At 46.6% G+C, this 16441-nt stretch overlaps 1 protein-coding gene across 2 annotated transcripts in view; it reads left to right on the plus strand.

Annotated features, from left to right (window-relative positions):
• Positions 1 to 300: 300 nt before the first annotated feature.
• Positions 301 to 16441, plus strand: part of SAE1 (SUMO1 activating enzyme subunit 1) — an 81710-nt gene continuing 65569 nt past the window's right edge. For both annotated transcript variants that reach the window (XM_045989232.1, XM_045989233.1), the window contains exons 1-2: positions 301 to 484; positions 14740 to 14851. In XM_045989232.1, coding sequence (XP_045845188.1) covers positions 387 to 484; positions 14740 to 14851 — 210 coding nt within the window. In that variant the 5' untranslated portion in view covers positions 301 to 386. The remainder of the gene's footprint in view (positions 485 to 14739; positions 14852 to 16441) is intronic.

Raw genomic sequence — 16441 nt, forward strand, 5'->3', positions numbered from 1 at the left:
TTTATTCGCTGCTCTATCTCAAAACACCCCCAATGCTGGGATTTCAGCAGGTGCTAGATAGATATTTGCCGAATTAATAGCCCCATAAAGCTACATTTGCGTATCTGTTTTCTCCGGTCCTTAAACCGCGCCATTTTGGGGCCAGGATTGGCTGGAGTCCCATCACGTGACTGACAGTTCCACTGGCCCGCCTTTGAGGCTGGGAGGTCCACGTGGTCCCGGGCTCTAGGGGCGGGACGGGCCTGGAGGACGTGCTGCGCAGGCGCAGTCCCTGGCGCAGGCGCAGAGGCGGCCCGGGAGCGCGGCCGGCGGCGGTTGGCGGCGCCTGGGGCCGGCGGGTGGTTGCAGTGGGCAGGACCCGAGAGCAGGCAGCTAGAGCCGGCGCCATGGTGGAGAAGGAGGAGGCTGGCGGCGGCATCAGCGAGGAGGAGGCGGCGCAGTATGACCGGCAGATCCGTCTGTGGGGATTGGAGGCTCAGAAACGGTCAGGGCCAGAGCGGCTTGTGGGGCTGAGGGTCTGGAGGGGGCGTCTGGCCCGAGGCGTTCGCGGCCATCACGGAGCCGGAGGATCTAATTTGAAGCGAGGAGGCGGGAATTACGTGCCGGGGGAGGGCGGCCTTCTTGAGAGAACTGGAGGGGTTGGTGAGGGGTGTTTCTGGAAGATGTGGGAAGCGGGGGCCTCTCAGGGTGGTGGGTAGGGTCGTTCGGAGGGAAGCCTCTGGAAGCGGCGGTGGGGGAGTCCTGAGGGATCAGGAAGACTCACACTCAGGGACGCAGACGCCCGAAGGGAGTGGTGGTGGTGAGCGCTTGGGGAGTAGGAGGGTGCAAGGGAAGGATGAAGTGGGGACGTAGTTCATTCATTCGGAGATTGAGGGAACCTGTTCTCTGCTGGACGCTGGGGAGACTGCCCACCGAACACAGGCGAGCTTACATTCTTGTGGCTTCGACAGGGTGGGCCAGCTGGAAAGAATGAATGTGTTTTGAGGAGTTTTGGAGCAAGTTATTTCTACTGAGAATCTTGAGAGGTCCGGAGAGCCTAGGGGCTGAAGCTACCCGAAGAGGTTGCTTATTCCTAGGAACGGGGTGTGTCTAGAGAGGACTGGGCACTAGGGTTGGGGATGCCTTGGGTACTTAATAGTTATTGGAGGGCATGACGTCTTTGAAAGAGTTGATCGATTTAATCAAATATTCATTGAGCACCTGCCAGAAGCATTGTTCTAGGCACTGAGCATCTATTAGTGAATTGGATGGACTTCTTGCCCGCATGGAGGGTACATTCTGATGGGGGAAACAATAAACGTAAATAATATAATAGGTAATGCAAGTGCCAGGGAGAGGAAAACCGTAGAGTATTGACCCTCACACCAGGGTCAATAAAGGGTGCTGAGGTGGGAGCGCTATTTTGATAGGCTGGGGAAGGCCTCTGAAGAGGTAACATTGAGCCTCAGACCTGTGTGAAGGAAAAAGAGCCGTGTGGAGAGAAAACAGCTGGTGTACAGTCCTGGAGGCCAGAGCTTGCTTGACAAAGGAGAGAAAGAAGCAAGGTGGTGGAAAGAAATGAGGAGTAGCTTTTTAATTTCCAGTGTTCTGGGAAACCCTCTGGAGAGTTTGAGCCTAGGAGTAAAGCGATCAGGTTTGCATTTTATTTTATTTTATTTTTAAAGATTTTATTTATTTATTTCACAGACAGAGATCACAAGTAGGCAGGCAGAGAGAGAAGAGGAAGCAGGCTCCCTGCCGAGCAGAGAGCCCGATGTGGGGCTCGATCCCAGGACCCTGAGATCATGACCTGAGCTGAAGGCAGAGGCTTAACCCACTGGGCCACCCAGGCGCCCCTCAGGTTTGCATTTTAAAAGGATCACTCCTGGGCGCCTGGGTGGCTCAGTGGGTTAAGCCTCTGCCTTCTGCTCAGGTCATGATCTCAGGGTCCTGGGATCGAGCCCCACATCGGGCTCTCTGCTCGGCAGGGAGCCTGCTTCCTCTTCTCTCTCTGCCTGCCTCTCTGCCTACTTGTGATATCTCTCTGTCAAATAAAAATCTTAAAAAAAAATAAATAAATAAGGGCACCTGGGTGGCTCAGTGGGTTAAGCCTCTGCCTTTGGCTCAGGTCATGATTTCAGGGTCTTGGGATCGAGCCCCACATTGGGCTCTCTGCTCAGCTGGGAGCCTGCATCCCTCTCTCTCTCTCTCTGCCTGCCTCTCTGCCTATTTGTGATCTCTGTCTGTCAAATAAATAAATAAAATCTTTTAAAAAAATAAATAAGTAAATAAAATGAAAGGACTGCTGTTAAGGGGGGGCGCCTGGGTGGCTCAGTCGCTTAAGTGGCTGCCTTCGGCTCAGGTTGTGATCCCGGGTCCTGGGATCAAGCTCCACATCGGGTTCCCTGCTCAGTGGAGAGCCTGCTTCTCCCTCTCTCTGCCACTCTGCCTACTTAATGCTCTTTCTCTCTCTGTCAAATAAATAAATACAATCTTAAAAAAAAATTAAAAGGATCACTCTTGCTGTGGGGAGAGTAGGTTGAAGTGTGCAGAAGTGGAGATGAGGATTCTGGTTGGGAGACCATGGTAATAATTCCCCTTAGGACATAAGTAATAGTGGCTTCGAACTCTAGAGAAGGGGACAAATATATATTTGAATATATTTTCAAGGTGGGGGAGGGGACGGGATTTGCTGAAGGATACAGTCAGTGTGTGAAGTATGAGAGGCAGAACTCAAGGATGGCTTTAAGATTTCTTCGGGCAGCTGGAAATATGGAATCGCCATTTATCGACGGAGATGGTGGCCTAAGTGAAGAAGCAAGAGTTCTCTTTTGGACTTACGTTTTATTTTATTTCATTTATTTATTTTTAAAAATATTTATTTGATATATAGAGAGAGTGAGCGCACAAGCAGGGGGAGCAGCCCACAGAGGGAGAAGCAGGCTCCCCACTGAGCAAGGAGCCAGATGCCGGACTCGATCCCAGGACCCTGGGATCATGAGCCAATCTGAAGGCAGATGCCTAACCGACTGAGCCATGCAGGTGCCCCAGGACTTAGGTTTTAGGTGGTTATTTATGTCTAAGTGGAAGTACATGAATGGTTGAGTTCAGAGTTGAGGTCTGATTGGTCGGGAGGTATGTGATATGAGTCCAGAGTATAGAGTTAATTGATCTAGGGTAAGGAGGCAGATAGGTGGAGAGAATTTAGCTTGAGAGGTGGGAGTTTCTAGAATTTTTTGGTGAAAGAGAAAGTGTGTGTGTGGGGAGTGAGGTGGGGTGAACCTGAGTTTTCATGCTCATTTCAGGTGTGTTGGGTTTTATGTGGTTGGGGGAGGAGGCATTGTGAGGCATCAGCAAGCATTGGTCTGAGGATCCAAAGGATCTGAGGTGGAAGATTGGGAATTAAATGGTAGAAATGGGTTTGAGGATTATAGGTGGGGCTGATTGGTTTTAGGGGCTGATATTTGAAGTAGGTTTGAGTGGTAGGAGGTTCTAAAGGGTGGGAAAGAGATCCTAAGTGTATTAGAAGGGCTCATGGAAAGGATGGGGGCAGCCGGTGGTTTTAAGGCAAAGTTGGTGAAAATGAAGCTGGAACGTAGTGAGAGAACTGTCAGAGGAATGATTCCTCTGAGGAGCAGTAAAGAATGGATGGGAGCTGCTGAAGAGGAGATGGCCTGCGGGACAAATCAGTCAGGGTATGGAATTCTTGGGAAATGGGAGTTACTCTGAGGGAGTGGAGAGGTACCAAACTCAGTGTAGAACCTGAAGAGGATTGATTGAGGATCCTGGGAGGGAAGGAAGGGATTGTCACTAGTTTGGATATCTGTATTTATAGACAGTCTTGGAGAGTTTGTGAAAATGCCTTCATGTCCATCAGCTCCTGTCAGCTCTGAAGTAGGAAGGGCAGTGATTTCCCCTGTACAGACAGGAAGGAGGCTCCACAAAGCAGATTGACTTGCCTCTAAGGAAACTCCAGATGGAATAGGAGAACTCTGGAGTCTGGGGTTCTCTTGTAAAATGGAAGGTGGCCTAGGAATCAGCCGATTGTGTTCTGGCGACATTTTGTTGCTGATTCTGTGTGATACTGGGCCTAGGGTATCAGAACTGGAAAGGAGAATAATGGTCTAGAGGTTAAAAACTGGGTGGTATCTTTCATACACTGTTTTAAATTTTTTGAAATTAGTTGCCAACATTTAAAAGTTTAGAGAATTGGCCACATTTGAGACCATTTGAGCATCAGAAGGAAAAAATTGGGGTGCCTGGCTGGCTTAGATAGTGGAGCATTGATACTCCTGATATCGGGGTTTTGAGTTCAAGCCCCAAGTTAGAAGTAGAGTACTTTTAAAAATCAAGTCAAAAGAAGGAAGGAAGGAGAGAGAAAGAGAGAGAGATGGACTTAATTTAATAATACGTAATCATTTAGAATCCATAAGGCCAAGGAAATATTCAAGCAAGAAATTAAAAAAGAGTTTATTGTCTTTGGAAGTGATTACTAATAATGTGCTTTCTGTGAAGTAAGAACTTCAGTGTGTCACCTTCAAGTTTCCCTGCTGACTATATTTTAGCCTAATCATGCTTTCAGAGAGCAGAGGAACAAATTAAAGAACACTGAGGTCATGATTAGATGTCTAGGATGCAGGACATTTTACAAGACAACTGTCCTGGTTCTATTCCAGAAGTCAGTGTCATGGAAAAAACAAGGGACGGGAGTGTTCTAGATTAAAAGGGCATAAAGAGGTGAAGCCACGTGTAAGATGTAAACCTTGACTGGATCCTGGTTCAAAAAGAAAACCCATAAAGAAGCATCTTAGACAGTAGTGGAAATTTGAATAGTTAGTCCTATTAGGTCATATTTGAGAATTATTTTCTAGATGTGGTAATAGCACATCTAGAGATAGCACATTCTAGCAGAATGCTAACTATTCTTTTTACTTTCTGTGTGTTTCAAGTTTTCATCATGGGAAGTTGGAAAAAGGGGGCGTCTGGGCTGCCTTTTGGGTTGGGTCATGATCCGAGGGTCTTGGTATTGATCCCTGCATTGGGCTCCCTGCTCAGCAGGAGGCCTGCTTCTCCCTCTCCCACTCCCCCTACTTGTGTTCCCTCTCTCGCTGTGTCACTGTCAAATAAATACATAAAATCTTAAAATAAAGTTGGGAAAGAAATGTGAATCTCTTCCCTACCACTGCACCCCAGCCCCATGCCCCAGTCTGGCAATTTCTGATTTCCGTCTTCTCTTGGAGAATAGAAGAGTCAGATCTTCCACATTGGTTGGAACTAAGTAGGGACTGCTTCTGACAATGGCACTGCGTTCTCTCTAGGGATCCTCCCTGTCAGTTCAGCTTCACTCATTTGGTATAATTGCCCCTGTCAGCGAGTGACTTTGCATTTCTTGCTGTGGGGTATAGCCCATTTTATGGATGAGGTTCAGAGAACAGACTCCCAAGGTCATGGACCAATAGAAGTAGGAGTTGAATCTAAGTCACTCACTTCAGGTTCATATCCTTCCCACCTCCAGGTCATTTTTGACAATAGGGGCTTATTTTTTTCAGTCAGATTAGTGTAAAGGAGGGTGTTGAAGCTGGCAGATGTGTATGTTTTCAGAATGTGTACTTCAGCAGTTTCTGCATGGCCTTTCACAAGGTAGGGCCGTCTGATTCTTCTATAGCTCGACAGTAGTTTGTTTTCCCCTTATCTAAACATGAGGGAGGGGGGGAGGGTGACTCAAGAGAGGAAAGTAGATGATAAGGTCCCTGAGAACCAAGCGGTTTGCTGTTTTTGTTTTTTTTTTTTTTTAAGATTTTATTTATTTAGCAGACTCCCCGCCGAGCGGGAGTCCGATGCGGGACTCTATCCCAGGACTCCGAGACCATGACCTGAGCCGAAGGCAGAGGCTCAACCCGCTGAGCCACCCAGGTGCCCTGGGTGACTACATTTTTTTTTTTTTAAAGATTTTATTTATTTATTTGACAGAGAAAGATCACAAGCAGAGAGGCAGGCAGAGAGAGAGGAGGAAGCAGGCTCCCTGCCAAGCAGAGAGCCCGATGCGGGACTCGATCCCAGGACCCCGAGATCATGACCCGAGCTGAAGGCAGCGGCCCAACCCACTGAGCCACCCAGGCGCCCCGGGTGACTACATTTTTAAAAAAATTTTATTTATTTGACAGAGAGAGGTCACAAGTAGGCAGAGAGAGGGGGAAGCAGGCTCCCCGCTGAGCAGAGAGCCCGATGCGGGGCTTGATTCCAGGACCCCGAAATCATGACCTGAGCTGAAGGCAGAGGCTTAACCCACTGAGCCACTCAGGCATCCCCGGGTGACTACATTTTTAAGGACTCTTTCAACTCTGAAATTTTGACTTTACAAAAAGGGACTTCAAAAATTTCCATGTGTTTGGGGTGCCTGGGTGGCTCAGTCGTTAAGCGTCTGCCTTCTGCTCAGGTCATGGTCCCGCAATCCTGGGATTGAGCCCTGCATCCAGCTCCCTGCTCCGAGGGAAGCCTGTATCTCCCTCTCTCACTGCCCCTGCTTGTGCTCCCTCTGTTGCTGTGTCTCTGTCAAATAAATAAATAAAATCTTAAAAAAAAAATTTCCGTGTTTCAGAGACACATTATCCAATTCTGCTGCTGTTCAAAAGAACTTCAGTTGGTTCTGCAGGCACCCATTTGCCACAATAGTGACTGAGGACGCACTGTGTTGTGGAGGCCAATCCTGATCATCTCATGTAAGGACCAGTTTATTGTAGTGTCACTAGCGGTTGATAGTGGAGATTGACTCTCAATGGCAGAGATTCTTGTTTAACCTTGGACATACATTCCTTCTCTGTGCTTTCGTTTCCTCATCTGTCAGATGGAGATAATAGAATCTATATTATAAGATTGTTGAGAATTAAATGAGATAATGCATGGAGGCACCTAGCTGGCTCAGCTGGAAGGGGACTCGACTCTTGATCTCAGGGTGGTGAGTCTGAGCTCTACCTTGGGTGTAGAGACTACTTAATAAACAAAGACACAAAAAATGAGATCATGCATGAATAGTCCCTATGCTTAGAAAAGCACTCAGTAAATTACGGCTACAGTGATTTGACAAGTATAAATCATAAGCAACAAAAGAAGGGAAGCTACATAGGAAATAGGTTGAGATAAATAAAGCAAATGCAGTGGGACGAATGGAGACTCCAGAAGAATGAGGAAGATTGTAGGGGGAACAGTCTTAAGTTCTGTTTTGGATTCTGGAAGACACTGGAGGAAATGTAATGAACGGGCAGTTAGATGGAGCGAGATAGTAGATTTAAATGAAAAGTACTTTACTGTTAAGTGAAGATGAGTTTCCGTCTGAAGGAGAAAATGGTCTGATCTGCCAGATGTGTTTGACCTCACCATTTACCTGGTTGCACTGACTAGAAATCTAGACGTTCTTTATTCATCTGTGTCCCTTATTCCTATGTTCCATCTGTTGGCAAGTCCTGTCATCTCTGTTTCATACTATCTCAGTCACCTTTTTTCATTTCCTTTTTTTTTTTTTTTAAGATTTTATGTATTTATTTGAGAGAGAGAACATGAGAGTGGGGTGAGGGGCAGAGGAAGAAGCAGTCTTCCTGCTGAGCAGGGAGCATGATGTGGGACTCAATCCCAGAACTACGGTGTCATGGCCTGAGCGAAGGCAGTTGCTTAAACCGACTGAGTCACCCAGGTGCACCAACCTTTCTTCATTTCCTTTTTTTTTTCCCCCTTTCTTCATTTCTAAGTCCAACTTACACTCATCATCTCTCAGATCACCTCAGTAGTCCCCTCAACTGGTCTCCTCTGTTCCACTCTTGACTCTATAATCCAGTCTGCATACAACAGCCAGATTGATTAAAAAAAAAAAAAAAATCAGATCACAGCCAGTTCTCTGCATAAAGCCTTCCAGTGATTTCCTCTTATATCCAGAATAAAATCCAAAGCTTTTAAAATCCATTACTTTTCATGCCTTGCCCTGTCTGATCTTGCCTGCATCTCCCTGGTTCACTTCATTCGAGCTCTTGATTCTTTCTGTTCCTCAAATATGCTAAACGTCTCTCTGGCCTGGAGACTTTGTGCTTACCCTACTTGAAATAGTCTTCTTTTTTTTTTAAGGATTTTATTTATTTATTTGATAGAGACACAGCGAGAAGGAACACAAGCAGGGGGAGTGGCAGAGGGGGAAGCAGGTTCCCTGCCGAGAAGGGAGCCCGATGCAGGGCTCAACCCCAGGACCCTGGGATCATGACTGGAGCCAAAGGCAGACGCTTAACGACTGAGCCATCCAGGCACCCCTGAAATAGTCTTATAACCAGATTTTTGCATGACTCACTATCACACATTAGGCTCTTGATATACGTGGCTTAAGTGTGAATTTGGTAGTCTTAGAAATTCTTTCTTTTTTTTTTTTTAAAGATTTTTATTTATTTATTTGACAGAGAGAGATCACAAGTAGACAGAGAGGCAGGCAGAGAGAGAGAGAGAGGGAAGCAGGCTCGCTGCTGAGCAGAGAGCCCGATGCGGGACTCGATCCCAGGACCCTGAGATCATGACCTGAGCCGAAGGCAGCGGCTTAACCCACTGAGCCACCCATGCGCCCCAACTTTTTTTTTTTTAAGATTTTATTTTATTTATTTGACACAGAGAGATAACAAGTGGGGGTGGGGAGCAGACTCCCCGCTGAGCCCAGAGCCTGAAGTGGGTCTCAATTCCAGGACCCTGAGATCATGACCTGAGCCGAAGGCAGAGGCGTAACCCACTGAGCCACCCAGGTGCCCTAGTCTTAGGAATTTTTTTTTTTTAAGATTTTATTTATTTGACAGAGATCACAAGTAGGTAGAGGCAGGCAGGGAGAGAGAAGAGGAAGCAGGCTCCCCGTTGAGCAGAGAGCCCAACGTGGGGCTCGATCCCAGGACCCCGGGACCACGACCTGAGACAAAGGCAGAGGCTCCAAGCCACTGAGCCACCCAGGCGCCCAGTCTTAGGAATTCTTAATCATGAGTGGAATTCAGTTGGCTTGACTTAACTTGCAGTATGTATTGGGAATTCAAAGATTATAATAAAAAGGCTCTCGTTCCTTCCTCCTCAGAAATTTAAAAGGTATTCCTGTGGCAGTAAAAGGTAAGGATGAGAGAGCCTAATCAGCAAATATTTATTTAGAACCTGCTGTGTACAAGATAGCATGGAGGGAGACATTGAAAGAGGAAAAATCATAGATTATGGTCAGAGCTATATTCCTATTCCAGTCTGGCTACTCAGCTGTGAGAGCTTGGACACCTTTTCTGAGCCTCAGTTTTCTCCCTATTCTAGGCAGACTTGAATCTTTTCCTATGGAAACGTGATGGCCTACTCTGGGGTCTGTGGAGCCCTTTCGACTTCTAGAGGGAGAAATTGTATGCAGTATTTAGGGTGTGTATGCATTTTCCCCAGAAGAAACATGTTGAAGAACCATAATCAAAGTTGTTTTGAATTTTATTTTAAGTAGGCCTCATACCGAATGTGGGGCTCGAACTCAGGACCCTGAGCTTGACTCCTGTGCTCTACTGACGGAGCCATCCAGGTGCCCCAGTAATCAAGGTATCAGTGAGGTAGGGTATGTAATGTACCTAGTTCCATGCCTCGAACCTAGTGAGCTCCCTGTAGCTGGTCATTACTGCCTTGTGGCTACCAGTGCACTTTCTGCATAACCTGTCGAGATGCGATTTTACATTTATTTGTCGTATTGAGAAGCAGTAGAACTTGAAGAGTACAGACTTGGGAGCAGTATTTCCCGAGCTGATGCCTGCTTTGCTATTTAGTAGTTGTTCTTTAACAACTCTGTCCTCAGTATCTTAGTTTCCTATTGGTGCTGCAAGAATTACCACCAACTTAGTGGCTTAAAACAATACAGATTTGTTCTCTTGCAGTTCTGGAGGCCAGAAGTCTGAAATTAGAAAAAAAAAGTCTGAAATCAGTTTAACTGGGCTAAAATCAAGGCGTTGACAGGGCCATGTGCCCTGTGGAGGTTCTAGGGGAGAGTCTTTTTGCTTGACTTTCCGAGCATGAAGAAGCTACCTGTGTTCTGTAGCGGGCGGCCTCTTCATTTCCAAAGCCTGCAGCACAGCATCTTCTGACCCTTCTGCCTCCCTCTTATAAGGACCCACCCAAGTAATAATCCAGGTTAATCTCCCCATCTCAGAATCTTAATTTAATTACACCTAAATCCCTTTTGTCATGTAAAGTAATTTATTCATGGTCCCAGGGATTAGAGCATGGACATCTGAGGGTGGGAGGGGGGGTAGGGAAGGTTGCACACATTTTGTTTTCTATAGCTTTCTTATCTGCAAAATGAGAGTTAACAGTGCCTTTCTGGCACAGGGTTTTTTATTATTTTTATTTATTTATTTACTTAATTTGACACAGAGAGCACAAGCAGGGGGAGCATCAGGCAGAGGGAGAGGGAGAAGCAGATTTCCCCGCTCAGCATGGAGCCAGAAGTGGGGCTGGATCCCCGGACGCTGGGATCATGACCCAAGCCCAAGGCAGATGCCCAACTGACTGAGCCACCCAGTCGCCCCTTTCTGACAGAGTTAATACACATACATTGCTTAGAACAGTGCTTGGCATACAGTTAGAGTTCAGTAAGTGTTACCTTTTGTTATCTTATTCTTTCTAATGGCTACCTCGTTTTCCGTGGTGCGTGTGCACCAGAGTAGTGTGGCCTCAGAGTCCACTATCTGAATCGCCCTCCCTTACTATTTTTTTTAATTAATTTTTTTAAAAGATTTTATTTATTTATTTGACAGAGATCACCGTAGGCAGATAGGCAGGCAGAGAGAGAGGAAGGGAAGCAGGCTCCCTGCTGAGCAGAAAGCCCGACATGGGGCTCCATCCCAGGACCCTGGGATCATGACCTGAGCCGAAGGCAGAGGCATTAACCCACTGAGCCACCCAGGTGCCCCGCTCTCCCTTATTATTGTCTGAATCAACTAGCCGATTATTAGCCACTTCCTAGCTGTGTGTCCTTGGGTAAGCTAGGGAACTTCTTTGTGCCTGTTTTCTCAGCTCCAAAATAGGGATAAGGAGATACCAGCTCATAAGATTGTCATGAGAATTACGTAACAATACACATAAAGAGTGTGTAGCATGGGGCGCCTGGGTGGCTCAGTGGGTTAAGCCTCTGCTTTGGCTCAGGTCATGATCCCAGGCTCTCTGCTCAGCGGGGAGCCTGCTCCACCCCCCACTCTCTCTGCCTGCCTCTCTGCCTACTTGTGATCTGTCAAATAATAAAATCTTTTAAAAAAAAAAGTGTGTAGCATGTGGTGAATCTTCAATATACTTTAGCTATTATTGTTTTATTGTGTACCAGATTTATGTAATTCTGGTGATGGACACTTGGGTTTCTTTTGGTGTCTCTATTCCATACTGTTCCAGTAAAAGTATTATACTAAGTTGCAAGCACAGTCATAGATGCTAGGGATACAATGGTTTCTGGAATTTACATTTGAAAGGCAGTGAACATATAAACAAAGAGTGTAATTCCAGATAGAGGTGGATGCGGACATAAATTGGGATTAGGTGGCCAGCGTGGACTTCTAAGGTGGTGACAGTTGAGTTGAGACCTAAAGGACTGACTACCGGCCAAGTTTTAAGGCGGGAGCTGGGGTGTAGGCAAACTAGCAGCCGGAAGAGTGTGATGAGCCTGAGATGGGAGCGGTTCACAGGGCTTTGGGTAAGGAACTTGCAGAGGGAGCCATTGAACAGTTTGAGCAGGAGAGGGGCATAATCTGATTTAAAAGCTCTCCCTTCCTGAGTTGGGGGCAGCAGATTGTAGGGGGCAAGAGTAGAAGCAAGGCGGCCAGGTGTAAAGCTATCGTAATTCTGTAGGTGAGAAATGGTGGTGGCGGTGGAGGGAAGCGGATGGGTGCTGCTGCTGTGAACACATCTGTGCATGACCCGGGTGCACACCGGAGTATTTCCACAACATTCATTCCTAGAAGGGGAACTGTTGCGTCAGAGTATGAATAATAATAGCTGACATTTACTAAGTGCTGACTGTGTGCCAGGTCCTATTTTAAGTGCTTTTCGTGTAATTGAGCCATACATTAGCTGTAAGCTCAGGGCCTCTAGCATAGTTAAGGATTAAAAATACAAACATGATATTCAGTGTCGATGGCAGCTGAATAAAAAAAACATCCCAAGCAGGACCTCCTGCGTGGTTCAGTTGTTAAGCTTCTGCCTTAGGTTCAGGTCATGGGATTGAGCCCATGTCCAGCTCCCTGCTCAGTGGGAAGCCTGCTTCTCCCTTTCCCACTCCCCCTGCTTGTATTCCCTCTCTCGCTGTCTCTCTCTCTCAAATAATATCTTTAAAAAGAAAATTGGGGGCAGGGGTCCTGGATCCAGCTGTAGGGCTCCCTTCTGAGCAGGGAGTCTGTTTCTCCATCTCCCTCTGTCCCTCCCTCCACTCACGCTCCCCTCTACCCTCCCCCCTGCAATAAATAAATAAATAAAATCTTTAAGGGCAGGGAAAAAACCTCCCAAGCAGTCAGAGTCTAGAGCTCTGTAGGAGGTAGGAATTGTGGAGAAGCCACGTGGCTAAATGTGATTTTTGTCAGAGGCATTTATAGGTCGCAGTGCTGTAAGAGCTCAGAGGAAGAAGGGGTTGGCTGTGGTAAGAAGGACTTTTTAAGGAAATGGGATTTGAATTGGGTTTTGAAGTCTGGGGAAAAGTTCAGCTAGGCTTAGAGAGGCGAAGTGTATTGCAGGTGTGTAGAATGTGGTCATCTAAAGTTGGCAGGTGGGAAATGGAAGGCATGTCTGGGAGGGAGGAATCTGGTGCTGGTGGGAGAGACAGCTGGGGAAGTGGAAGGGAAATACTGAAGGCCTTTAAATGCCAGTTTTAGAATTTTTCTATCAGATTCTTTTGAAAATCAGGATCCCACCTATCACTGAGCCCTTGTTGTTGTTGTTTTGTCATTTTAGGGCTAAAGTGTTTTTTTTTTTTTTTAAAGATTTTATTTATTGGGGCGCCTGGGTTAAGTCTCTCCCTTCCGCTCAGGTCATGATCTCAGGCTCCTGGGATAGAGCGCCTGCATTGGGCTCTCTGCTCAGCAGGGAGTCTGCTCCACCCTCCCCCTCTGCCTCTGCCTGCCTCTCTGCCTACTTGTGATCTCTCTCAAATAAATAAATAAAATCTTTATTAAGTAAGTAGGGGGAATGGCAGGCAGAGGGAGGAGAAGGCTCCCCGCTGAGCAAGTAGCCCGATGGGAACTCATCTCAGGACCTTAGGATCATGACCTGAGCCTAAGGCAGCTGCTTAACTGGCTGAGCCACCCAGGTGTCCCCAGACTTTTTTTTTTTTAGATTTTATGTATTTTAGAACACATGCATGAGTGTATGGTGGGAGAACAGAGAGGGAGGGAAAGGGACAAGTAGATTCCTCGTTGAACATGCAGCCCGTCTCAGGGTTTGGTCTCAGAACCCCGAGATCATGACCTGAGCTGAAATCAAGAGTCAGTTGCCTAACTGACTGAGCCATCCAGGCTCCCCTAAGTCCAGACTTTTTTGTTTGTTTTTCGTTTTTTAAGATTTTGTTTATCCATTTGACAGAGAGAGAGATACACCATAAGCAGGTAAAGCAGCAGTCAGAGGGAGAGGGAGAAGCAGACTCCCCTCCAAGCAAGGAGTAAGATGCGGGACTTGATCCCTGGACCCTGGGATCATGACCTGAGCCAAAGGCAGACACTTAACTGACTGAGCCACCCAGGCACCCCCAGACTTTTTGAGATAGCTGGACCTCTGACTACCTTTCTTAAAATCTCATCTTTTGTGACTTTATAGACTAGGATGATCCAAACACTTTCCAAATACACCCTCTTTAATGCCACCCTGTTTTTGCTGGTACTACCCCTTTTCACCTTTTCTTCTGCTGCCTTACTAGTCCAAGCCTTCATTCTCTCTAGCCTTAACTGTGACACTCATCCCTCCAGGAATCTGGCCCACCCCTGCCATGGCTTTCTATTGTGCTTAGATAAAATTCAGCACTTACAGTGCTTGTAGGAGCCTTCGTGATGTGGGCCCTGGTTCTGTCTGTGACCCACCTCCTACCATTCTTACCTTTGCTCGCTGTTCTTCAGCCACCGTCCTTTCTGACCCCGAAACATGCCAGGCACTCCTCCGCTTCAGACCTTCTATACTTGCTGCTTTTGTAATTGCTCTTCTCCCAAATACTTGTTTATTTGTCCTTCATTTCATTTGGATTTTTGCTCAGCACCTTCTCAGAAAGGTTTTCATGATCCGTCTGAGTAAAATAGCATCCTCCAACACTCTTGATTTCCATCATTTCTTTTTTTCTTTTTTCTAAGTAAGCTCTTTTGTGCCCAGTGTGGGGCTTGAACTCATGACTCTGAGATCAGAGTTGTTCTACAGGCTGAGCCAGCCAGGCCTCCCTGATTTTCATCACTTTTTGACATCCTACATCTCTGTCTATCTCTTCCATAAAATAAAAGCTCCACGAGGGCAGGGATTATGTCTGTCCTGTTCACTGCTTTATACTTTAGAGGGGAGCCTGGCATAGTAGGTGCTCAGTAAATATTTGCTGAATGAATTGTTCTTTGCAGGATGGATTAGAGCCTGTCTCTTTCCTGGATTTTAGCCATGATGCTTCCGTGCATTTAATGAAAACCAAAATTACTTCACTGTTACTGTGACTTGTTTTGTTTTTTTGATAATTCGGTGAAACTTTCACTGTTCTCTGTCACCTGGTTAACAGTGTCTGCCTTACAGGCTGCGGGCCTCCCGGGTGCTTCTTGTCGGCATGAAAGGACTTGGGGCTGAAATTGCCAAGAATCTCATTCTGGCAGGCGTGAAAGGACTGACCATGTTGGATCCTGAACAGGTGAGATGTTTGGCCACCTCCTCACTTTTCCTTCATGGTCTCCCCTCTTCAGTATAAAACACCTGGAGGTGTCGTGAATTCCTATGTGCCCCTGCAGGCTTGTGAAAGGAGGGCTGGCATTAGTGGAGCTGTGGCCTCACGGCACTGGCTCGTCCTAGGTGGTCAGCTCCTATCTCCTGTCTCCTCCTTGCGCTTTAAAGCATAGTTAGTCTCTCCCTTGGAGGGTGACTTTGAGGAGGAGAGGGGTGGTTTTCCACTTCATACGTATAAACCACCTGCGTGACTACTTAAAATTGCATAGTCCCCTCAGGGCTTTGTTATGGTGTAGCTGGCCTTTACCCTGCAGTGATCCTGCTTTAGAAGGTTCGAGATGCGGCTCGGGACTATGTAACATTTGAGAGGTATCTCAGGAGAGCTTCATGAATTTGGAAAACAGTGGGTGGGAGAGAATGGATGCAGATTGCTTAGCATGGTGCTTACACATAATAAACATCTGATAATAATTCTGTGGCATACCATTTAATTGAAGATATGGTAGTCATTCTCATCTCCTATGTAGATTTCTTTGACCAGTTTTTCCAAGGTGAAAATAACTTCCTTCTCTTACATTCTCATGCTTCAGTGTTTTAATTTTCTTTTATAGAAAATTTCAAGTATATGCAAAGGTAGAGTAACGTTGGATACCCCATCTATCTGACTTCTACAGATAACGGTATTTTTTTTTTGGTCTGTATTTTTTTGGACAGTATTTTACAGGGCTCAATCCCAGGACCCTGAGATCATGACCTGAGCGGAAGGCAGAGGCTTTAAACCCACTGAGCCACCCAGGTGCCCCTGTTGATGAAATTTTTTAAAGCTCATCTGTCTGGGTTTCAGGAGAAAAGTAGTATCAGGATTTAAAAAGAAATTCTCCTGCAATGAAGAGAAATGTGGGTTGCCTCACTTAATATCATCACAAATTGATTTTTGACTTGAATTCAAAACCTTCTAAGGAAAGAAAATTCTTGGAAGCAAACTGGGGGCGGAGCAGTTGCAGTTTTGACATCTCCCCAACCACAGTGCCCCCTAGAGGCTTTTGGAGGGAGAATTTGTTTGCCGTGTAGAGAGGGTCAGAGCAGAGAGAGCCAGGGAAGGATGGTTCCTAAATGTGGAGGCTTGTAGTGTGGGAAACTGAAACCAGATGGGGATGATGACTTCCTCATCTGGTTGGGGAACGATGATAGAATACTGAGGCGTGACAGAGAACTGTTACTGCCTCAGGACAGCGATGGGTGCCATCCAGTTTTGGAGTGAACAGGCTGACTTATCCCTGCCGTCTTCACTTTGAAGACTTGCAGTGCCTTCCATGTACCTTCCACTGAAATGCCTAATTCCTCTGACTGGTTTTCAAGACCTAATACAGCGGCTCTCCGTCCCATCTGTGGTTTGAATATTTGGGGGATTTTTTAAAAATAAAAGTTCTCGGGGCTCCTGGTGACTCAGTGGGTTAAAGCCGCTGCCTTCGGCTCAGGTCGTGATCCCAGGGTCCTGGGATTGAACCCTGAATCGGGCTCTCTGCTCAGCGGGGAGCCTGCTTCCTCCTCTCTCTCT

The sequence above is a fragment of the Meles meles genome, chromosome 19, assembly GCF_922984935.1.
Source record: "Meles meles chromosome 19, mMelMel3.1 paternal haplotype, whole genome shotgun sequence".
Taxonomy (NCBI): domain Eukaryota; kingdom Metazoa; phylum Chordata; class Mammalia; order Carnivora; family Mustelidae; genus Meles; species Meles meles.